Source organism: Crotalus tigris, unplaced genomic scaffold, assembly GCF_016545835.1.
Source record: "Crotalus tigris isolate CLP2741 ecotype Arizona unplaced genomic scaffold, ASM1654583v1 scf7180000024387.2241675, whole genome shotgun sequence".
Classification (NCBI taxonomy): Eukaryota; Metazoa; Chordata; class Lepidosauria; order Squamata; family Viperidae; genus Crotalus; species Crotalus tigris.
This window is the reverse complement of record NW_024100557.1, coordinates 1,886,083-1,910,082: the sequence shown is the minus strand read 5'-3', so window position 1 is coordinate 1,910,082 and position 24,000 is coordinate 1,886,083. Positions and strand designations below refer to the sequence as shown.

At 38.9% G+C, this 24,000-nt stretch overlaps 1 protein-coding gene across 2 annotated transcripts in view; it reads left to right on the top strand.

Annotated features, from left to right (window-relative positions):
• The window catches only part of IL23R (interleukin 23 receptor), a 48,241-nt gene extending 26,576 nt beyond the window's left edge, over positions 1-21,665 (top strand). For both annotated transcript variants that reach the window (XM_039329118.1, XM_039329119.1), the window contains 7 exons: positions 1,740-1,956; positions 4,092-4,289; positions 5,366-5,449; positions 11,599-11,664; positions 15,556-15,661; positions 17,891-17,981; positions 18,557-21,665. In XM_039329118.1, coding sequence (XP_039185052.1) covers positions 1,740-1,956; positions 4,092-4,289; positions 5,366-5,449; positions 11,599-11,664; positions 15,556-15,661; positions 17,891-17,981; positions 18,557-19,168 — 1,374 coding nt within the window. In that variant the 3' untranslated portion in view covers positions 19,169-21,665. The remainder of the gene's footprint in view (positions 1-1,739; positions 1,957-4,091; positions 4,290-5,365; positions 5,450-11,598; positions 11,665-15,555; positions 15,662-17,890; positions 17,982-18,556) is intronic.
• Positions 21,666-24,000: the final 2,335 nt, after the last annotated feature.

Below are 24,000 nucleotides of genomic sequence, written 5' to 3'. Positions count from 1 at the left end.
GGAGGAGAAGACAAGCAAAGATATATCAGGAAAGTGACAGAGGGTGATACAGCAGAAGATAGGTGTGGGCTGTTCTTAGGGAACCAACCTATTCTGCATACTGAAATCTGATTGGATCCAAAGCGGTGGATTTCCCTACCCAGAAATTTGTCCTCCAGGGTTTTGGAAAAGAGGAAGTGTGGCTGTTGTCATCCAGGAATCTTTGCTAGTTTTCAAGGGTGCTGCATTGGATATGGTATACTGTTTCATAAACCTTGTTTATGAAACTGGGCCAGAGGGATCAATTGGGATTGCTGCCTCTGTACTTTCTTCTTGTGTGGCAGCTTCCCTATCTGTGCTTCTCAGCTCTGTGTCAGGTGGAGTTTCCTAGGCTCATGATTTTGAGAGACTTCAACCTGCTTTCTGTGGGCCCAGAGTCAGAGGCAGCTTGGAAGTTCATGGCAACAATGGATCTAATCCAGATTATTCAGGGCCCTATTCAGAGGTCTACGTCATTAGATCTGGTCTTCATCTGAGAATTGTGGTGTGCTTTGGTGTTGAGGAGTATTGACATCAATCTCTTATGAAGGAGAGATCATGCCCTCCTAGCCATAGCGTTCTCTGCAGCTAACTTCCACTGCAGGGAGAAAGGACCAATTCAGTGGTCTGCCCCAGACAATTGATGAAGCCAGTTGGATTCCATAGGGACCTTAGGTTTGTTCCTAAGCTCTGTTGCATGATTAATCCAAAGCCTTAGCTTGGAATGAACAGGCAATGACAGCCTCAGATCAGATCATTTCTGTTCTTTCTGCATTTGTGGATTCTTGAATTCTTCCAGTTTTCAGAAGGATTCCCTGAGATGAAGCAATGCAAGAGATCCTGGAGCACCATTGGTGAAGACAAAGAATGAATCTGACAGAGCCTAGCTAAGAATCTTTATTAGCACTTAGTTAGCACTGAAACAGAGAGCTATTATGATGTGAACAGATAGCTGGCTGGCATCTTCATTTTGAGTAACCAGACCCCTCCTTGGGAAGGAGGCGGCAAAGGAACATCTCCAAAGCCATTGTGAAGACTATTCTGTGCATCTAATGGATAAAGTCTCCCAGATTTGGCTGAACTTGGACTTTGATTGGGAGCGCTCTGTGAAATAGAGGTATATAAATATAAATGTATAGAAATAAAATATGGTGCACCGTCTTGCTTGGTTATCTGGCGAGAGTTCCAAACTGTTGGTTCTGAGGAAGTGGACCTAGGATGTGGCCACCTGTTTTAGATCCGTGTCCCTCCTTGCAGGTAAAGGCCTCCCTGGTAGTGGTGAGGTTGGATATGGTGAAGGCTTTTTTGTAAAAGGAAAAGTTTCCACCTTCTTTGAAACAAGTGAATTTATCCACCTTAAGTTTTTTTTCCCCTCACTTGATTTTGAGAACATGTCAAACATTTCAAAATAAAAAAAAATCTTATTAAGATGCTGCTTGGGGGGTACAAGTTGAAGAGGTGAAATGGCAGACAGCAAAATACTTAAATGGCTCCCTACATTTCCCCTCCTTCTGATTAATTCTCCATGACTCCCTTCAAAGGCTACTGTTACCTGGATGGCATTTCAGGTGTAATTAGGCCCTCCTGAGAAGCTGTTGGTTCAATCATTTTTCCTTTGGATTTCACATTTCGGCAACTTTTTAAACATATGTACAAATAATAAAAGACTAGTTTTGTTTTGTTTTTTGCTGCTCTCTAAAGGCAATTCTGCATTCCTCTAGCCACTGTCTCCAAAGGAAAGCAGAGGAAAAATTCTGAATTATAGAATATTTTATGAAAAACAAGGAGAGAATGTGGATTTATGTAAAACAACAGAAATACATTGCAAAGTGATGGTGCCCCCAGCAGTGACCGTTATTTATGTGACAGCACGCAATTCCAAAGGAAGTTCCAAACCTGCAAATATTATAGTGAAACAATTACCTCACAATTATCAAGGTAAGATGTCACCGAGCAGGCAAACTTTTCAGAAATTGGTGCTGCATTATATTATGTTAGATAGTAAGCCACCCTCACCCAGAGTCCTCTGAAGTGGGTAACCATAATAAATTAAAAAACAAACAAATAAAATGGAATGGAATGGAATAAAATATCCTACTGGGGACTCCCTAACATTATTTCCACACTTATTTTTGTCACTATTGTAATATATTACTATTTAAAATATTGGAGACAGAATTTCCATTGCTAAGCAGGGCTGTTGTTAAATGAATAGCACACAATTTTACAGTCTTTTTTGCCACAGTTGTTAAACAGATCACTGCAGTTAAGCAAATCATGTGGTCATTAAGTGAATCGGTTTTCCCCCGTTGACTTTGCTGATTGGGAAGGTCACAGTGACCACGTGACCCTAGGACACTGCAACTATCATAAATTCAAACCTGTTGCCAAGTGACCACATTCTGATCATAAGACCATGGGGATGGTGGGACAATCATAAGGGCGACTCTCTTTTTTTCAGTGCCATTGTAACTGAAAATGGTCGCTAAATGAATAGTTGTAAATCAAGGAGTACCTGTAAAAATAATGACACTTTTTGAATTCTGCCATTTGCAGATTGAAGCTATTAACAAGATCAGCCAAATTACTTTCTTCCACTATGACTATATCTGCAATGTACAGGTATAAATATGTACTGTATTTTCTGGCGTATAAGACGACTTTCTAAAGCATGCAAATCGTCTGCGAAGTCGGGGGTCGTCTTATATGCTGAGTCGTCTTATACGCCGGAAAATACGGTAATTCTAAATTTCAGACATACCTAGCTGCAAAACATGCCATTCCAATTCAGGCATAAATACTATATAGCAAGAACTTGGGATCTAAAAATATCTTTTAAAGATTAACTTCCCACAACTTCGATTATTAAAACCTTATATATAAAAAGTGTCTGCTAAATTTCAGATCACAAATGAGTTAATAATCATGATACTGCCTTAAAAATAACGCTCTTACAGTGCAGCCTATAGTACTTAGAATAATAAGACTGTATTTTTATCATTTCCGCACTCTTAAGAATTACGTTAGCAATTACGTTAAGAATTACGTTAAGAATTACGTTAGGTCTGTCTTGTTTGTCGACTAGTTTTCCTACAGTGCCCTCTACAGGTTCAATCTAAATATTTTATTTCATTATTAGAAACATTTCAAAGAACAATTCTTCGTTAAAGAGTACCCGAACAGAAACATTTTTTTAAAGTTCACCTCTTTGTACTGTCAAAATGTTTGCCTCAGGGAACTCATAAAATCCCATCCCAATGGATGATTTGCACTGGAATGTATGAAGCCCTTTGCCACACCTTACTGTTTTAGGAAGAACGTGTACTGAAATGTTGCCACAGAGGATAACACCATGAGAAAGAGTTTCACCAGACCTACTTCACCTTCTGCATTGCAACAGAGAATGAGGAGGCCATCAAGCTGGACCATAATTTCTTGGAGCCATTGCTGGTTGAATATAGTCTTGCATATTATACATGTTTATCTATGTCAGTGAAGGCAGAAGTGTTGTGATGGACTACATTAATGCAGCAAATTCCCAGGAAGGAGGGAGCAGATTCCAAAGAGTGGGACAAGATAAGAGATGGCAAAGCTCAGAGCTGCAACATGGGAAGAAATTGAAGATGGCCACTCCCTACAATTTCCCAGGGTACATCCATTAGGTTAGGGTAGTATAGATTTAGTCTGGCAAAATTCTGTCTATATGGTATATGCAACTAAAGATCTGAACTTTGGTTGAATGATATTATGTCATTTTTGGGGTAGGCCTGATGCACACTTTTCATTTATCTTGGGTCACAACTGATATCTCAGCATGTACAAAGAAATATCATAGTAACTAGTAAAATGGGGAACTTCTTCAGTCTTCCATAATGTCTGAAATGGAGATGGAAATCAATATATATGGAGGTCACCACATTACAGAGATTAATCTATATATTGTTCACTTATTTCAAGAGCATTTTTAGCTATATCAATGCAATCCTTTTGAATGATGTCATTATATAGTTATGGAAATATCCAGTAACAAAAATGATACGTTGACATATAACCCCATCTGTTTTTCCCCATAGCTTTCCCACCGCCTACTAATATTGAAATATTCACTGATAAACAGAAAGGAATTTCTGTTCAATGGGAACCCCCTGAATCTATTGGAAAAACACTTTTATGGTACATAGTGGAATGGATTTCTGCAGACTTCAGTCATTTTCAGCATAGCATTGCATGGAAGAAAGTCCCTTTCCAAAATACGTCAACTTCTATTGAAGGTAAGTTACAAGTCAATACTTTTGGTGTCTTCATAATAAATATGTAAGATGGATACATATATTAGTAAGTACAGGTAGTCCTCAACTTACAACATATCATTTAGTGACCGTTCAAAGATACAATGGCACTGAAAAAAGTGACATGACCATTTTTCACACTTAACAATCTGATCAAAATTCAGAAGCTTAGCAACTGACTTATATTTATGATGAGCACAGTGTCCAAGGGTCATGTGAACTCCTTTTGCGACCTTCTGACAAACAAAGACAATGGGGAAGCCAGAATCACTTAACAACCATGTTACTAACTTAACAACTGCAGTGATTCACTTAGCAACTGTGCCAAGAAAGGTCATAAAATGGGACAAAACTCAGTTAACAAATAATCTGTTCCTTTAGCAACCAAATGTTTGGGCTCAACTGTGGTTGTAAGTTGAAGGCTGCCTGTATACTATCTGGGTAACACAAGATTACTTCTAATAAAATATACTTTTAAATCTTTTCAAAGGCATGATCTGCTTTAAATCCAAGCAAGCCCTGATATATAAATGATTGATTTAAAAAATGCTACTAAAATCATAAGAACATCACAGGAATTATGCTGGATGAGACTGAAAGTTGTCATTTGTTTCTCCCAGCAAGTAATCAAATGGAAGACATGTACAATTGGGTCTTTCCATTCAAGACTCTTAGCAACTGGTATTCATAGACATCTGGAGTTAACAGATGGCTGTCATAAATACTATCATCAATTGTCTTATCCTCCATGAATTTGTCTCCTTGTATTTTATAGCTTACCCAAGTAGTTCACATGGATGAATACAACTATTATGAGAACATAGTGAAAGAGACACATTTAGATCCCTCTTGGATAGGATGTAAATGTGATAAAAGCATTTCCAGAATGGATGTTCCTGTTGTTATGCTTGTTGCTATCATTGCTCGTGTAAAACAGTTAAACCCTGATTTCCTTCTTAGAAAAGGGTTTTCTTGATGATAATGATTCTTTTTAAGAATATGCATTAAAACTGAAATTCCATAAAAAATATGTGCTGTTTTAAACTTCATCTTTACAGAAAGCATCAGAATGGGAAAGAGCTCCGCCATTTCAGTATATGCTGTGTATCAGAATGGCATCAGCCGAGCCAGCTCTATTCAGAGTAAGTAGAATTCAAGCAGACAGATTGTCAAAGATGAATGATAGTTACTGATATAGACACTTGTCAGAGTACGTGTCCTCCAATGCAAACCATAGGTTTCTTTCATCTGGATGTATACTCTACAAATTGTATAGGTATATGAGTTCCTTTGAGTCAATCTTATCTCCAGATGATTACCTAGGCAAGTCCCTGCAGTTTTCTTAGCAAAATATTTGGAAGTGGCTTGACGTTAACTCCCTCCTAAGGATCAGACTGAGTTACTATCCCAAAGTCACCCACTGGGCTTGGTACCTAAGGGAGCACTAGAACTCAGTCACCCAATTTCTAGCCTGCCATAAATAGCTACACCAACTGGTTCTCTACAGATGGAACAAAAAACAATGCTCATCCAAAATAGTATTTTATTTCTAAGAATTGTTCTAGAACAGTGGCTTACCCCAAAAAGTATTTTTTAATTCAAAACCTTAATGTTCCACTATTCCCAAGCAACAATCATGAAAGCATGTGAAACTAAATTCAGGATCAGGGTTTTTTTTTTTTTATGCCATCCAGAAAGCAGGGGTTTTTTGTGTGTGCGAAACATGTGTTTTCAGCTTCTCAATATTCCATGCTGGATTCATGACGTAAAAGGATATATAGATATTGTCGAGTAAGGCTAAAGAGTTAAAAAAATAAAATCCCTGCACACTACTGAACATATCATTCAATCTTGCAACCTAATGAAATATAGATTAATGGAGGCAGACCTGATCTTTCAGTTTCTTGCCCTTTGCTGAGAAGATGGCAAGTAGGCAGCCTGTTTCCAGACAATGAAATAGAAGAGAAGAAAAAAAAAGAATGAAATAGAAATAAAGAAGAAAAAATACACAAGAATGTGCAAAATAATAAAAAGTTAAAACAGCATTCAGAAGACATTCATATCACAGCTCTGGTCATGAAAAGAAACTGATTCTTATAAGTAAAGTTGGCAGTTCTGATAAATATCATACATTTACAGTATTTTGGTACTTGTCATTTGCAGATTCTGAAGACTGAGTGAAGATTCATTTTCTAGCTCTGCCCACAGAAAAATCATACTGATACTGAAAACTTTGTAAAAAAAACTGAAAAAAGGGTTATGATTCAGAACTCAAATCTAGAGGACATTTTTGGCCTTTTGTTTGCAGTATCTCTGTATTGGTTGATGATAGAATTCTTTTTTAAATAAAAATTTTATCTTATTTCCAAAGTTAAAATACAAAATCCCAAAAAGAAAAGAAAAAAAATCAAAAACAAAACAGTACAACCCCCCCCAAAATGTGAATAAAAACAAAATGACAAAGATATACATAGATTGCTCCTCTCAGTTGAATACTAATAAATTATATTTCAACAATAATAGTTTTCCCTCCCTGCAAAAGAGGTCCACAACTTATAAACTTCTACATCTTTGTTTGCTAAATTACTATATGGCATTAAAATATTACAGATGTGAAAATCTATTACCAATCAACCAAATTGCCTTAGCATCTATTTACTGTAAAAGAAAGCAGTTAACAGGTATTCCCAACAACAAGCTAAATTTCAAAGCCCTCTGTTAACAATCTATTCATGTATTTAACTTGCAGAAAGTCCACAAATGGCTTTTAGACTACCATAAACACACTGCAATCATTATCTCTGATCCATCCAGGATCAAATATCCTCAATTGTTTCTTGATAATAAACGTTTCCTTGAAATAATAATCTTCCAGTTAGTTACATTTCACTCCCCAAAGTCATAAGTCTCCGTTGGGAGGATCTCTGCAGCCCTTGTTGTTCAGTAGGTTTTCCCACGAACCGAATCACGGCATCCGCCAAGTGTTATCTTCTAGCTATATATAATAAGTCTATTCTACAAGCTCCTTCAGCTTTCCTAAGAAGATCCAGTCCATCATCCATCCACTGTGTCATCTCCACTATGATTAAATATTTTAAACGGATGCCCCATTTAGCCTCCTCTAAGAAGTTACCAATCTCAAATAAAACTCCTTTTTCATATCTGTTAATAACAAATTAAATTCCAGCCCATCCAACTGCAGGTCTGATTTAAGTGCTGTCACCTGTATCTGGGTGTCATCTTTAGGTTGATTTAGAACTGTTGCTAATCCATCAAAACGTTTGTCTAGATTTTTATCTTGAAAAGTATTGTTTTTTTTTTTTTCAAAAAAGGCTTTCACATTAAAGTTATCCAGCTTCTGCCTCTCTTTTATATCTCTTTTTGGCGGGCATCGTGAAGGATGTATAATATATAATGTTCAGGGTCTTTAGTTTTGTTATTGCTTGAATTTTAATATGATCCCAATCCCTCTTATTGCTGAACTTCCACAGCAAAATGTAAGCAATTTCTTCTCAAGGACAAGAGTGAAATATTCCATAACAAAGTAAGCACAGAAAAAACTGAGATTCCCATAGTGGAGAGTAAATAGAAAATAAAGGGGGAAATTCCTATCTCTTTCAAAAGGAAAAAAAAAGAAAACGAGAGATACAATATCTACAAAAATAGTGTAAAACAACAAAGTTTCTTTTAAGAACAAGTGAGATACCAAATCCTTGCAGTAGAAAAACGATGTACTTCAAATCCAATCACTTTCACTACAGAAGGGAAAGTCCTCATGCCATCTCCTTCCATGTGGCAAAGGAGAAAATGTTTTTTAACTCCAGAATGAAACAATGAAAAATTCACTTTTGCAATCCGACAAGGTGTTGTAAGATAAATCAGCATTCAACCAGATGTTTAAGAGTTAAAAATGTAGGCCAAAACAAAAGAAAACTTCAAAACGTAATATTAAAGTAGAGGTGCGCCTAAAAAAAGAAACAATGACTGGAAAAGATGGAAACCAGACCCTCTCAGTGTTTCTCAACCTTGACAACTTTAAGGCATGTGAACTTCAACTCCCAGAATTCCACAGCCAGCATTGTTGGCTGTGGAATTCTGGGAGTTGAAGTCTACATGCCCTAAAGTTGTCAAGGTTGAGAACACTGCTTAGCTGTACTTACTGAGAATCATGATCCACTGAACTCTTTTTCCAAGCAAGTATACAGTCATCTATGGATTATATCAAGTCATTCTCATTCAAAACCCAGGGATTATCCTGCTGAAGAGCCAGCCTTGGCAGTAAAGTCAGCTGTTTGTCAGTAGGAGAAAAAAAATCACCTCACTGCTCAGCATGCCATTTTCTGGAGACTTCTGATTGACCATAGAGATCTGAGGGTTCAAAGGAAAAAAAGAAACATTGGGAAAAATTACAGAGAAGTTGTATATTCATCTAACATCGCTAGCAGCAAAATATGAAGCAAAGACTTTTGCCTTGAGCCACCCGTGTTTTTCTGATGGGATTTCATTACTATTATTGGAGAAAAAGGAGCCCAAGAAAAGGACTGTTCAAGGAAGAGACACTTCACGTTATAATGAAAGAATGAAAAAGATCTTCAAATATCCTCAATAATCACATGCATCATATACAGGAGATCCTCACTTAACAACTACAGTTGAGCCCAGAATTTTCATTGTGAGTTATTGTAGTTGTTATGTGTGTTATTCGAAGATAAGTGCTAGATCAGTGGTTCTCAACCTTTTTAATGCCGCGACCCCCAACTGGTCGTAAGTCGAGGACTACTCAACCGGTCGTAAGTCGAGGACTACTCAACTGGTGCAGCACCGTTTGCAGAATGGGACTTTTGGCGGGCTCAGCAGGGCAGAGACAGCCTGGACAATTCCTATTGGCTTTTGAAAGCCAATAGAATTAGACTCTATTCAAGAGAGTCTATTCTATTGGCTTTCAAAAGCCAATAGAATAAAAGGGAGTAGCACAGCTAAGGAAAAGGGGGGGAAAATGGCGGACTGTGTTGTTTGGTGACCCCCGTGAAATGGTCATTCGACCCCAAATAGGGTCCCGACCCACAGGTTGAGAACCACTGTGCTAGATACTTCTTTAGTGAAGGCTGAACTTTTATTGTACAAAAACAATTGATGTGCCCTTAAATTCTCCTTTCTGATAGATTTCACTGATGAATAAAGAAATTCTTCTATTCTAGGTCCCCAACCTTTTGGGCACCAGGGACCGGTTCCGTGGAGAGAGGTTTTTCCGCGGACCAGAGAGTGCATGGTTTTGTGTGCTGCCTGCATCTTGCGGATGGGGCTTTGCTTGTTTGTGTGGCCCTGTTGCTGGCATGCCACGGCCCGGTACTGGTCCACAGACCGGGAGTTGGGGACCCCTGCTTTATCATGCTGGATTCTTACACTAAGATCTTATACTTGGACTTCTTAAATTAAGCTCTTATAGCTGAAAACTAATATTGTAGTAGACATTTTTCCCAAAGTGAAAATATGGTATCTCCATAGGTGCTTTAATACCAATCAAGGATGGTGAATATTTTACACAGATAAAATCGTGCAAGACATGCATGTTGATATTGTTTGTTTGTTCTTGTTAAGCTTTTCTACGACATTTAAAACCTGGTGGCAGGTTTCACTTTTAAAAATCTGGCAATTTTATTTTCATCCCAGCACAGCTCTGGACAAAATTGTATTTCAAATTTAGGACAACATTTTAGTCCATTCATGTGAAAATGGAGAGAATTGATTATATTCTTTATAAGCAGTATTTAGAACTTATTTTTGCTGCTTGTTAGAAGAAATGAAAAAAGTCAAAAGGATGGTCTTTTGGACAGGATAATGCTTATTGTTGTTGTATACAGGTAGGCCTCAACTTACAACTAGTCGTTTAGTTACAACAGAGCTTGAAAATGGAACTTACAATTTGGATTTGAAGTTGTGACATCTCCCCCCCCCCCGATGGTCATGTGACTGCATTTTGGACATTTGGCAACCAGCCTGCATTTATGGCTATTTGCAACATGCTGCAGTCAAGTGATTGCGATTTTAATGTTTTTGCCAGAAACTGACATTTGTCTGTCACTACCTATGATCAAAATTGTGTGTTGAATTACAGTCGTAAAACAAGAACTAGCTGTGCATACTACGAAAATTATTGAGCTGCACTGTGACAAAGTTTGTGGAATAACCCAATATCAGTGTACTTCTAAAGTTCTCCAGCTTTTCTCCAGAAACACATGATCACTAGGGAGTGTGACTGATCAACCTTACAGTTGATGAGCTTACAGTTGGGCTGCTGGTCTCACAAGGGAGAGATTATAGGTAGTCCTCGATTTATGACCACAATTAGGTCATGCCCTAATGACTGGCCGCTTAATTGCCATGGCAAGTCTTTAATGCCATACTAGAGCGGAATTATGTCAAATTAATGGGGCAGAAATCAAAGAAAAAAGCACAGTATGAACAACTTTCCCAGGCAGAACCAGATGTAGATGTCATTTAGTTATATTCCGTTTTGTGTTTAAGTGTGTGTGTGTGCAGGTGTGTGTGCCTATGAATCAGTTTTTGAGTCCTGGAGATAGCCTGGATTAGTCCTTTCAGTTTCCCTGATAAGGTTTTTCAAAAGTGGTTTGCCATTACCTCCTTCCTAGGGCTATGAAAAAGTGACTGGCCCAAGGTCAACCATCTAGCTTTGTGCCTAAGGTGGAACTAGAACACATCGCCTTCTGGTTTGTCGCCTGATACTTTAACCTTTGCACCAAACTGGCTGCCATATATTACATTACTACAGGTAGTCCTCAACTTATGGTCACAATGGAGCCCAACATTTTTGTTGCTGAGCGAGACAAGTAAATTTTACCCCATTTTTACAACTTTTCTTGCCAAACTTGTTAAGTGAATCACTGCAGTTGTTAATTTAGCAACACGGTTGTTAAGTGAATCTGGCTTCCCCATTGACTTTGCTTGTCAGAAGGTCACAAAAGGGGATCACGTGGCCCCCTGGGCACTGCAACCATCATAAAAGTGAGTCGGTTTTCCAAATGTCTGAATTTTGATCACATGACCATGGGGAGGCTGCAAAGGTCATAAGTGTGAAAAAGTATCATAAGTCACTTTGAACGGTCACTAAACAAACTGTTATAAGTTGAGGACTACCTGCATAACGTAGCGATGGAGTAGATAACTTGCCAGAATATTTACAAGGCACTTTAAAAGAATCCTACTTGTTCTCACCTTACAATGGAATTCATTCATTCTCACTTTATTTTTCTCTCTTGCATTTTCTGGGTAGCACTGATGAAAGAAAAGAATGAACAACTTAACATTTCCCGAGGAAGGAGCCTTGCAGTCACCAGAGGTAGGGAAAAAAACTCTATTAATGAGGGGAGGAAGGGAGGGAGAGGTTTTCTGTCTGACCAAAAATCAAGATCACGTGAAATGTTAGTACCACTTTATAATGCCTTGGTAAGGCCACATGTTCTGATCCAGAGTTAAGATGCTTTGTAATTCCAGATCATATAGATAACTCAATAAAGATGATTATAAAACAGATATTTTATTCAGAAATACTTGCAGTTATGGTTGTTGCTTCTGGATATTGTACATCTGTTCATCCTTATAGGTAAGAAATTAATACTTCCTCCATACCAACTTCTAGCGTGGAATGGTCCCATGCTTATCTGAGACAAAGACATTCCAAACTGGCCCGTAGCCAGGATATCCTGTGATGAGCTTAGTGGCTCCTCCCACAGACTTGTTAACATGAGATAGCTGACTAGCTAAAATTACATTACCCATAAGCCATCTCTTAAGGAGACAGCGCTTAACCCAACAAATGCCAAACATTCTAACATACAGATCTACATGCTCTAGTCAGGGTTACATGATCCAGAACACCACACTTGGAATACTGCATCCAGTTTTGGTCACCACAATGTAAAAAAGATGTTGAGACTCTAGAAAGAGTGCAGAGAAGAGCAACAAAGATGATCAGGGGTCTGGAGGCTTAAACATATAAAGAATGGTTGCTGGAATTGGGTATGTCTAGTTTAATGAAGAGAAGGATGAGGGAGGACATGACAGCAGTGTTCCAATATCTCAGGGACTGCCACAAAGAACAGGAGTCAAGCTATTCTCCAAAGCACCCGAAGGCAGGACAAGAAGCAACGGATGGAAACTAACCAAAGAGGGAAGCAACCTAGAACTAAGGAGAAATTTCCTATTAATTAGAACAATTAATCAGTGGAACAACCTGCCTCCAGAAGTTGTGAATGCTCCAAATACTGGAAGTTTTTAAGAAGAGACTGGACAGCCATTTGTCTGAAATGGTATAGGGTTTTCTGCCTGAATGGGGGATTGGACTAGAAGACCTCCAAGGTCCCTTCCAACTCTATCATTATTATTATAAATGTAAAGCTTATGCAACTTATGGCATTTCAAAGTGGCAGGAAATGTTTACATTGTACACTGACATGATTCCAAGAAAATAAAACTTCAGATTGCTTACACGCAACCCATGACTACTCGCAACTTGGAACCATTTGGATTTCATACATACAGACACACAAACATACATCTACAGGTACCCCCACTTTTAAATTGTCAGTCATCGACTTAACTCTTGTATAGAAAATGAGTTCTTAGCTTGGTTTACTTTACAGCAGGGGTATCCGATCATGGCAACTCTTAAGACCTGTGGACTTCAATTCCCAGAATTCCCCAGCCAGCATGGCTGGCTGGGGAATTCTGGGAGTTGAAGTCCACAGATCTTAAGAGTTGCCAAGGTCAGACACCTCTGTTCTACAGGAAATCAGAAAGCTGTATCATTTTCCAATAATTCACAACATACCATAAAATCAGCCCCGAAGTCCTCCACACAGCCATCGCTACTTGAAGAGCTGAAGCCCTTTCAGAAAGGTATTAGCTTGCATGTCTGGAATTCAAAGGGAGCCTCTTCAGCCAATCATTTAGCCTTTTTGATTTAGCCATTCACTGAGCCAAGCAGTTCTGATTCTGCTTCAGGCTGGCCAATCATTACACGCGTACTACCTCCACCTCCCACCCAGGTTTATGGTGCTCTGTGAATTGGCAAGGGCCCCTTCACAAAGTAAAGAGAATCGAGATTGTAGCATCCCCCCTGCCCACCCAGCTCTTCCACATAGACACACACTTTATGTACATTTGCCTGGCAATTTGCAAACTAGCCTTCCCCATAACCTTCCATATGAACAGCTGCACAGGAACCTTGAGGGATTAAAAACTGGACATGAGATGGTCAGCATAAGTAAGGGCTATGAAGCATTTCTCAAGACTAGGAAAACCCAGACCATTGGAAGGCATCTTTGCCTATCGTTTTTTACTATAATGTTCCACGTACAGATAGTCCTCAAATTACTTTAAAAAATGACTTATGACTGTTTTTCACACTTATGGCCATTGCAGCATCCCCATGGTCACGTGATCAAAATTCAGAGGCTTGGCAACTGGCATGTATTTATGATGGCTGTAATGTTCCAGGCGATCATGGGATCGCCTTTTCCCTGTTCACATCCTTGGATGGATGGAAATCATAAAAAGCACAAATTTATACCACTGCATGTAAGTGCAGCCAAGAAATTAAAAGACGCTTGCTCCTGGGGAGGAAAGCTATGGCAAATCTAGACAGCATTCTAAAAAGCAGAGACATCACCCTGCCAACAAAAGTGCGTATAGTCCAGGCCATGGTTTTCCCAGTTGCAATGTATGGCTGTGAAAGTTGGACCATAAGAAAGGCTGAGCGCCAAAGAATTGAGGCCTTTGAACTATGGTGCTGGAGAAGACTCCTGCGAGTCCCTTGGACTGCAAGGCGTTCAAACCGGTCAGTCCTAGAAGAGATCAACCCCGACTGCTCTTTAGAAGGCCAGATCCTGAAGTTGAAACTCAAGTACTTTGGCCACCTAATGAGAAGGAAGGATTCACTGGAGAAGAGCCTAATGCTGGGAAAGATTGAGGGCAATAGAAGAAGGGGACGACAGAGAATGAGATGGCTGGATGGAGTCACTGAAGCAGTAGGTGTGAATTTAAATGGACTCCAGAAGATGGTAGAGGATAGGAAGACCTGGAGGAACGTTGTCCATGGGGTCGCGATGGGTCGGACACGACTTCGCAATTAACAACAACAATGTAATTTAATAAATAACTACTATAGTACAGTAGAACTATCCTTGGAAATCAATTACTGAACAAAGACCAGAAACTCATGAAAGAGAACAAGACAACTTAGTTTATTAAAACATTTCACTTGCTTTTTTTCCAAGTGACTGTCTCTAGATTCCCTCCTTGCAGAGATCACATTCATAACGGTGCTCTCTATCATAAAATATTATTGCAAAATTTCAAAAAAAGACAATCAAAACCATCAAGGAAAGTAAGCATCTTTTATTTTTAATAAGTTCTAATAACTACAATAAGTACACATAACTGCTTGGGAGTTAACTTCTATGATATTCATAATGTGTACTTTGACTAATATTGTTTCAACTTACATAGAACCATAGAGATAAATGGGATGTAACAATTTGAATGAATCTATCCTTAAGGCATTACCAGAAATGACAAATCCAACATGAGGAACAGTTTAAACCGCCTCCTCATCATTTGATAGTACCGCTGAGCTCTTCACCAAAAAACATCACTATTACAGCAAAAGGAAGTCAGAAGCTGGCATGGCAGAAAAAAAGATCCACTATCTTTATCTACTGATCTACAGTGGGCTGTAGATTGCCCAAGCAGATTTGAAGCCACATCTCATTATGCTTCTGTTCTGTGTATAAATCTGGGTACAGCTTACTGAGTTTTGTTCTTTGTTCAACTGAAAAATTGTTCAGCTGAAAACATAATCTTTTAATTAGAAATGCAAGCAGTGTTGCGTTGAACGGTTTACTGTTTAAAAAGTGAACTCTGTCAAAGAAAATAAAACATGTATCCAGCTGCTCTTTACTTCCAGCATTTTCCCTATTCTCCTGTTTCTTATCTGCCAGAAACAGTAGTAAAGCTGCTGGAAAGCAAAAGGCCTTGCTAGAGTCTTATTTATCAGAGCAAGGAGAATGTGGCTATTATCCTGTTCTCCAGCAGATGATATCACTTATCCAGTTGCTTAAAAAAAACCCCAAGAATTTCACTTTCCTGCCTATGTTATTCTGAACTGATTAACAATGCATGAATGTGGTGATCCTTCCCTTCCCCCCCCCCCCATTTCTCTCTCTCTCAGGCAATGATGATTACGATACTGGGATTCTGTTGGGAACTGGTGTCGGAGTGGCTTTCTTATCAATCTCTGTTTTCACTTTGATTGCAATTAAATCGTGCAGGAAAAGGTACCAGTTGCTATTTTTCCCAGGCTTTGGTTAATGAATGTTTAGTTTTTTTATTTATTAATCGAATTTATGTAACCACCCATTTCTTGAGAGCATAATTTGGGAATATACAGGCCCAATACAGGTAGTCCTCAAGTTATGGCCATAACAGAGTCTGCCCATTACAGTTACAAATCATGACAATCATTAAGGGAGGCACTCACATGATCAGCTTAACAATTCCTACCTGCTCTCCCTGATACAGATGTTAAGCAGAGCGTAGGGTGCCTCAGGAGTGGGGAAAGTCCTGGGAGGCCTAGCGCAGGGGTCAGAGAGTGCAGGAGGCCTTGGGAGGCACCTCATCCTTTGCTTTCCATACTTCGGGCTCCCCTAAGGCATTGGGCCTACTTCTGTCTCCACCACAGCTGTAACTTCAAAACTGGTCATAAGTAGCTTTGGCAAAGTCCATGATAATTTCAGTCAGTTGCTAACTGACCAGTCTGAAATCAAGGACTATTCGTATCAGTCTTGATTTATTTATTAAAGCAGGACAAGGATTATTTTTATACAGGTAATCCTTGGGTTTCAATTGTAATGGAGCCTGCCAATTACATTCGTAACCCGAGGATTCATAGGAGTGAATCACGTAACTCAAACATGATCATTCCATGCTTTCACCCACACATTCACTAATCACACATCAAATGTGTGGGCCGTTAAGTACACGAGGTATCTCAGAGTGGGGAAGGCCATGGGGAGGCCTAGTGTTTTCACCCACCTAAGGCCTCCCTCAATCCACTGAGATATTGCATGCATCCCCCTCCCCTGCATCCTGCCTGACTGGGTCACTTACCTTATGTAGATCTCAATGATCAAGGAGCTGTCTCCTCTCCAGCCTCTCTGCCCCAGTTTCCCCTTGAGCAAAGGCTTGCCGAGGCCTACAGGGAAAAAAGATTGTGTCCCTATAGGCTCTGATCATCTTTGTAAAAAGCCTTTGCTGCCGAGAACGTAGGCTGGGAGGGGGACATGCCTCCGTTCTCGGTGGCAAAAGCTTTTTACAAAGATGGCAAAAAGCTTTGCAAACGAAAGGAAAGCTTCGGTGCTTCACACCTTCCCTCCGTTTGCAAAGCCTTTTGCCACAGATCTCTCATCTGGGCCTCCGTTTGCAGAGAACAGAGGCCCAAAGTACCATGAGATCACGTGAGATCAGTAGCACGAGATCTAGCGCGTGATCTTGTGGTACCTTAGGCCTCCATTCTCTATGAACGCACCGAAGGCCTGAAGCACCGAACCAGGCCAAGAAACCAAACGCTCGCTAGATCTTCGCAAGGTGAGTGTCCACAGGCCCTTCTCATGGTGAGTATCCACAGACCTGGCACAGGGGAGTGAATAGGCAGAGCAAATGTTGCAGTGCCTCTGCGATCATTCATAAGGGTTAATGATTGCTGTGGTGCCGCAACATTCATAATTTTGGGACTGTGTCGCAAGTACTTGGGGGAGGGATTATGTTGAAACTTCGAAAGTCGCTAAGTGAACTGCCATAACTGAAGGATTACCGGTAGTAGATTTTGGCACTTGATTTTAATGGGACCTCCTTCATCTGTAAATTGTTGATGAAAGGGTTAGCACCTGAGTGCTGTTAAGTTGAACTTAATTACAGATCTTTGTCTGCACTTGTGAGTGACCACTTCATGTCTTGAAAGCAGCTTGCAAAACAACTTGATGTAGAAAAGCAATTGAGCTGAAGAATGCTACTTCAAAAAGAAACCTTTTGCCTCCTAGCACCTCCTCTCATTCCCTTTATATTCTTCCCATCATCTTTGAAGACAAAAAAAAAAGGTGAATGGAGAGAAAGGCATGAAAAGAGGACATTCTAGGACAGGAGTCTTCAAACTTGGCCCTTTTATGACTTGTGGACTTCAACTCCTGGAATTCCTCAGCCAGGCGCTGGCTGAGGAATTCCGGGAGTTGAAGTCCACAAGTCATAAAAGGACCAAGTTTGAAGACTTCTGTTCTAGGATAAAAGTGAGTGCCAGAAGAAGCATTCGTTGAATAGTTGCTCAGTAGCTCTTTCCTGCTAATTTTCCCAATTCCAGTTTAGATCTGTGTGATGATGATCGATATTTGAAGACAAAGAGTCTGCAGCCAAAATAGGTGTTGAAAATTACTTTGATATTTCTCTCTGTTAAGAATGTGAATTCTCATCTACCATTTAAAAATGCAAGTGACATGTTGTGCTTTTGTTTCAAGGGTTAACAAAATGGTTAGCTCGGTAGCACCAAAATGGCTTTTTGAAGAATTTCCTAGGATGCAGAACAGCAAAGTGATCAAAGATCTCCAGGTAAGTCTCCAGGTTAAAATGTTAAAATGTTTAAGAAAACCAGAGAGCAGGAAGTACTCAGATATCCATTCTCCTCTTTCTTATCTGAGGAGAGCGTTATTCAAATGCCTCAACTTACAATCATTCATTTAATGATGACTCAAAGTTACCAAGGCCTTGGAGAAAGTGACATAGTCTGTACTTGCCCTTATGACAGCTGTATCACCACTGTGGACTCCTAATCTCATTTTGTTGCTTGGCAACCAGTTCGCATTTACAGGTGGTTGTAGCATCCTGAAGTCACGTAATCACAATTTGCAACATTTTTTGCTTATTTATGGCAAAAAAAAGACCCTTTGGGGATGCAGGATTCACTGATCAACCACTGTAAAATCTCCCATAAAATTGGGTCCAACTCAGCTTATGACTACAATGACTCCCAACTGTGGTCGTAAGTCAGAAGCTATCTATACTCAGAATCCTGTGATGCTGCTATTACCTGAACAGGTGTTTGCTACCTCCGTGTTCCAACCTTTATGATATGCCTACAAGACTGCTAGAATATTCAACTCTTTCTATGTTATTTTTCTGCTTAGGAAAACGATGCTGTGACAGACAATTTTTCCGAGCAATTTTTGGATGTTGTGGTAACCGAAGTTGAAGAAATATTGATGCAGAACCACTATAAGGCTGTGGAGAAAAAAAAGGGGAGAAGCAAAACAGTTTCTGAGAAAGTTAGTATTTCAGAAAATGTACCGTTCGCCAGCAGTTCAGACGCAAGAAATGGGTACAAACCTCAGACTTCTAATAAGGCTCAATTAGGAACTACTTTCAGCACCACCAGCGAAACACCTTTTCAAAACTGGGGCACCAACTCAAGTTCAATAGCTTCGCCCATAAACAATTTAAGGAAAGATTATACCAGTCCTGTGGCCCCCGCGTGGCCTATTGTTGATCCCAGTGAAAATAAGTCGTTATTTGATAAAATCAGTCTCATTCTCAGGAATAGTGGAAGTGGGCAGAGCAGGATTGGCTCAAAAGATGAAGACCCAAGTACCCAAAAGGCAAACCAGTTGAGGTTTCTGCTTTCAGACGAAGATATTCAAGAGCAGACTTTAATACCAGATAGTCTACTCTCTTGCTTAAAAACAACAAGTGAAGACCCCACCAACATGTCTTATTTCCCTCAAAACACTTGTTTACTATGAGGAGTGAAGAGAGAGGAAAAAGGATACACGTTTTGCACAAGCTCTGCATTTTCAAGCAGCGTAACTCAAGGTTCTCCATTATTTGAACAAAACTGAAAAAAGTAAAGTCGCAGCCACAATCTCAGCCTTCATCTCTCAGGTTAATTCATGTTTATACATTGAATTAGGAGAGATCCATAAGTCAACTGAATAATCTTCTCAGAAGGCAAAATGATTTATCATAAAGTTGCTTTACAATTCAAGACTATAAAGATAAAACTGCAAAACGTGAAGCCCAACTTTTTGCAGAATAAGGAGGTATTACAAATGAGCCATAGCAACAGGATGCATGTACAAGATATACCTCAGGGTCACAATCAACCATGAAGGGAAAAATCCCAGTTATGAGGAGCAGCTAGAAGAATCTGACCAAATCCAGATGTTATTTCAGCAACCTGACATACAGTAACCTCTTGGCTCTGAAGTCATCAAAGACCATGCCAAATATCTATCATTTGTAATGGGTTGCAGGAAGGCTCCTCAAATTTAAACCTCTGAGGATCAAAGAAGTCATTTACTGCTATTGATTATGTTTCCTTACCCATCTAGGTAACATCATCAGTTCTGATATTACCTAGTTGGGTAATAAAACATCTGCAAGCAAATAACCAGCTTAGAGAGCACCTATAACTCCAAGTTCAACCCTGAGCTACAGATATTCACTTTTATTGGAACTATTCACTAGCAGTGGGAAATGAACCATTATGTATCCTTTCATTCTCATCTGTAATAAGGACTCTAGTCAAGCTGAACTGCATCCTACTAAGGCAAACCAAGGAGTCAAGCTTAGTCTTGAAGTTTCAGGAGATGACACATGCCACTCCTCTGGGCCAATTTGGCCTTGCTTTGAAAAGCTACTGAGAATTGCTTAAGTGGCTATTCCTTCTCTGTGGATGAAAGAGCAAACTGCTCTTATTGTCATCTTAGGAGTTCTCTTAACCTCAATGACATGGATCCCATTCTTCCAATCATCACTGCACTCCCTCAAAGGACAAGGAGGTGCAAACTTTTTGGTAACATTGGTGCAACAATAAGGAAGCATGTTTGCACCATGCCAAAGAAATCTACAGTGTGACCATATGTGGAATAATGTATGTAACTCTGGGTGCCCAGTTGCAAACATTGTGCTGAACATCCCAAAAGGCTGGAGGAAAGGAGACTGCAAAAACTCACTGTCCAAATTAGAAAAAAAAATAATGGTTTATAAGAGATATTTTAGAATTATAGACAATTATAAAGTAGAGAAAATGGACAGAGATGATGCTATTGTTTTCTCTTATAATACAAAAAGCCAGGGATACTGGAAAAGGGATATGGAACAGCAAAACAGCAAAACACATGATGCATAGTTGAACTATGAATTAGCTTTTTCAGAATATCTTGATGGCTACCAACCTAGAGGGCTTTAAAAGGAAATTAAGCAGACCGATGGAAGACATATTGGTGGAGGGCTGCTAGACACAATTGCTATTTCTAGAATTTGAGGTTAAGAGCACTGAATACCAGTTCTTGGATACATGAGTGGAAATAATTCTATGTGATAGCTTCCTTTTGGAACTTAATCATTTGGAAAAGCAACATGTTGGACTACATGGGCATTTATATGATCCAGGGGAGCTCTTTTCTATACATGGTGTAGTAATATCTGACCCAGGCTTCATGGTCTTTTAAAAGAAAGCTAGGTATTGATTAAGGAGCTCATTTTAAAATTTGTTAAATGCTACTTTAACATTAATCTGGAGATATCCCATCGGAACATGTCACCTTCGAAAATACTGAAAAATATGAATGGCTTCCTAGAAATGGAAATACCTAAATACCTCTCTAGAACCTAAAATTAGTAGCTGCTGATGCAGGGAGGAAATAGTAAGAAAACCACAACAGCCAGGCATTAACAGGGAGAAAATGAAAGTAATAGAATATCTTTTCTGTCATTCTTTTCTTTTTGAAACTTTAAATCCATAAAATAAGAAGGCATGTCAGTCTTCTTACAATCTGGGAATGATTTTTTTTTCTGTTAAAACAAATTGTTAATGCTACTTACCTTTAGGGAATTTTTAAAAATCCTTATATACGTATCTCAGACTAGATAAATTCTCCTTATATCACAAGAAAAAGAGGGTATTTTTATGATTTAATAAAAACTTATAGCACATGTTTCGTATGATTTCTCAAAAGTAAGTCCCATTGCTTGGATTCACACATCATGTACACATAAGGCACACTCTTAACAATGTTTTACAGAACAAAACATATTGCTTCACACATAATAGATAAACCATGCTTTAGAAACCACCATCGCAGATATATCACACATTACAGAAAGCTGAAAACAGGCCCCAGGTTTAAGATGAGGTAGGGACCTTGTATTAATTGATACTGTTGCTTACTATGTATATTCAGATATATAATCCTGCCTGTGAAAGTTTGTGAATTAAACTCCATCTCCAAGTTTCAATTTTATCCTCAACTTCAACTAAGACTCTTATGAAGAGAGCCTATTACACACGGGGGGGGGGGAGAGGGAGAGGGAGAAATGTTACAATCCATTAGTTTTTAACATTCTACAAACTAGCTTTTTATTTCTCTTGTATCAAACTAATATAGCTACTCTTCTGGAATTTGTTAGAGTAGCCTGTTATATATGGGTTGCCCAGATCCCCACAATCAATAGATGTGGCAACAAAAAAAATAGTGCTCTGTCTCATCTTTTGATCATCTAGAATTTTATCTTATATCTGGATCATCCAGATTTGGCAATTATAAAATTTATTCTTTTATAAGCATCTGGATACCTGGCAGGGAGAGTACTGAATAGATTAGTTTATGTTTAAAATGCTCAACTTCACCCAATTGCCCAAGTCTACCCCAAATTAAGGGATTACAGGGTCATAAGAAGGGAGGGGAGGGGGAGTAGGCATTGGGACGGTGGAACCAAAATCTTTTTTTTTTTTTTTTTTTTTTGAGAATTTAGGATAATAGGTTGCTTTGTTCATAAATACATCAGAGTCTAATCATGTTACAGGAAAGCAATACAGAAAGTGCCGTCTTCTGAGAATACTGAATTCATATATTGCGGTGTAGCAAAAAAAATCGTTGTGTGAGCGTATTTTATGGGAATGGATTGTTCACTTCTTATTAGTGTCACTTTTGAAGAAAATGAAATTGGCAATGCAAAACTAAAGATCAAGAAAGTTGGAAAAAGAAAACCAAAAGGGAATGGAAATATTTATACAACCACGCTTTCACACAATTTCCACTACGTTTGCTAATACAGGCCGAAATCTTCAGCAGTCACTTCATCCTGAGGTCAACACCAGCAAAACCTGGGAAGCAGATACATCAGTGCTTAAGCGGGCTGACCCACTGTATTGTACAGATAGTCCTCAACTTACAACAGTTCATTTAGTGACCGTTCAAAGTTACAACAGCACTGAAAACAGTGACTTATGACCATTTGTGATCTTATGTCGAGGACTACCTATATATAACTTGCTGTCTCTGTAGGCTAATAACAGACTCTATGTTTTCAGTAACTTTTTAAAAACAGAGGAAAATTACATGTAACAAACCCTTTTTTCTTATAGATGTAAGAAACAGAGTTTATTCTTTCATTCTCTCCATTTCCTGTCAAAATACATAATATAGTTAGTTTGCTTGTTTGTTTTTCACAATACACCAATTTTTCTTTATGGTGACATCTTCCAAGGAAAAATATTGTTATAGAATAGAAATTTCCTAGGTGGTTTTTGCCTCTGGGATAAGGATAAGATTCATTCACCCACCATAATACCATTCCCATCCTTCTTTTTCTGAGGTGCCTAAAGTGGTGAGAGGGATGTAGGGGAGGGTGCAAAAACTAAATATCTTTTTGTCTTAGTGATCGGCATCTATCAGGAAGAAATATACCATTTAACTACTCTAGAAAATCTGTTTTTGTTAATTGCAAAGTTGTGTCCAACCCATTGCAACCTCATGGACAACATTCCTCCTGGCCTTCCTGGCCTCCACCATCTTTTGAAGTCCATTTAAGCTCACGCCTACTGCTTCAGTGACTCCATCCAGCCATCTCATTCTCTGTCATCACCTTCTTCTATTGCCCTCAATCTTTCCCAGCATTAGATCCTTCTCCAGTGAGTCCTTCCTTCTCATTAGGTGGCCAAAGTACTTGAGTTTCAACTTCAGGATCTGGCCTTCTAAAGAGTAGTCAGGGTAGATCTCCTCTAGGACTGACCGGTTTGATCTGTAGTCAATAGAAAAGAGATAACAGGACATTTATTGGGAGCAAATAACATAAATGAAGATAGTTTTGTTTGCTTTGCACCAAAATGCAACAATTTCCAGATTCAGATTTTTAAACCAATATACCAAGTTAAAGTCAGTTATCCTTCAACATTTGCAAACTGTCAATCAAAAATAATAAAATTCTGCACCTAGTATTTTATATTGCATTGCATTGCTTATGGATGACTGCAAAGACTGTATTTAGGGGTGGGTTTTTTTGGACAATATGCTTGAAAAAATGTACAGAAAAATATAAATTTTAGCCAATATTAAGTTACCAAAACCAGAGAATTAAGAATTTTAATCAACAGTTACCAAAATAAGAGAACCTTGACAATAAGTGAGAAACTCAATTTTGACCATTTCACTCCTCCCTAGAAGCACAAACTAACCTGCTAAAAATAAATGTGTTGTGATTAAAGTATTGGACTAAGATCAAGGGAGAGCCAATCCCAACTCCACCCTCAGCCAAGGAAAATCACTGTGTGGCATTAAGGCTGTCATTCTCT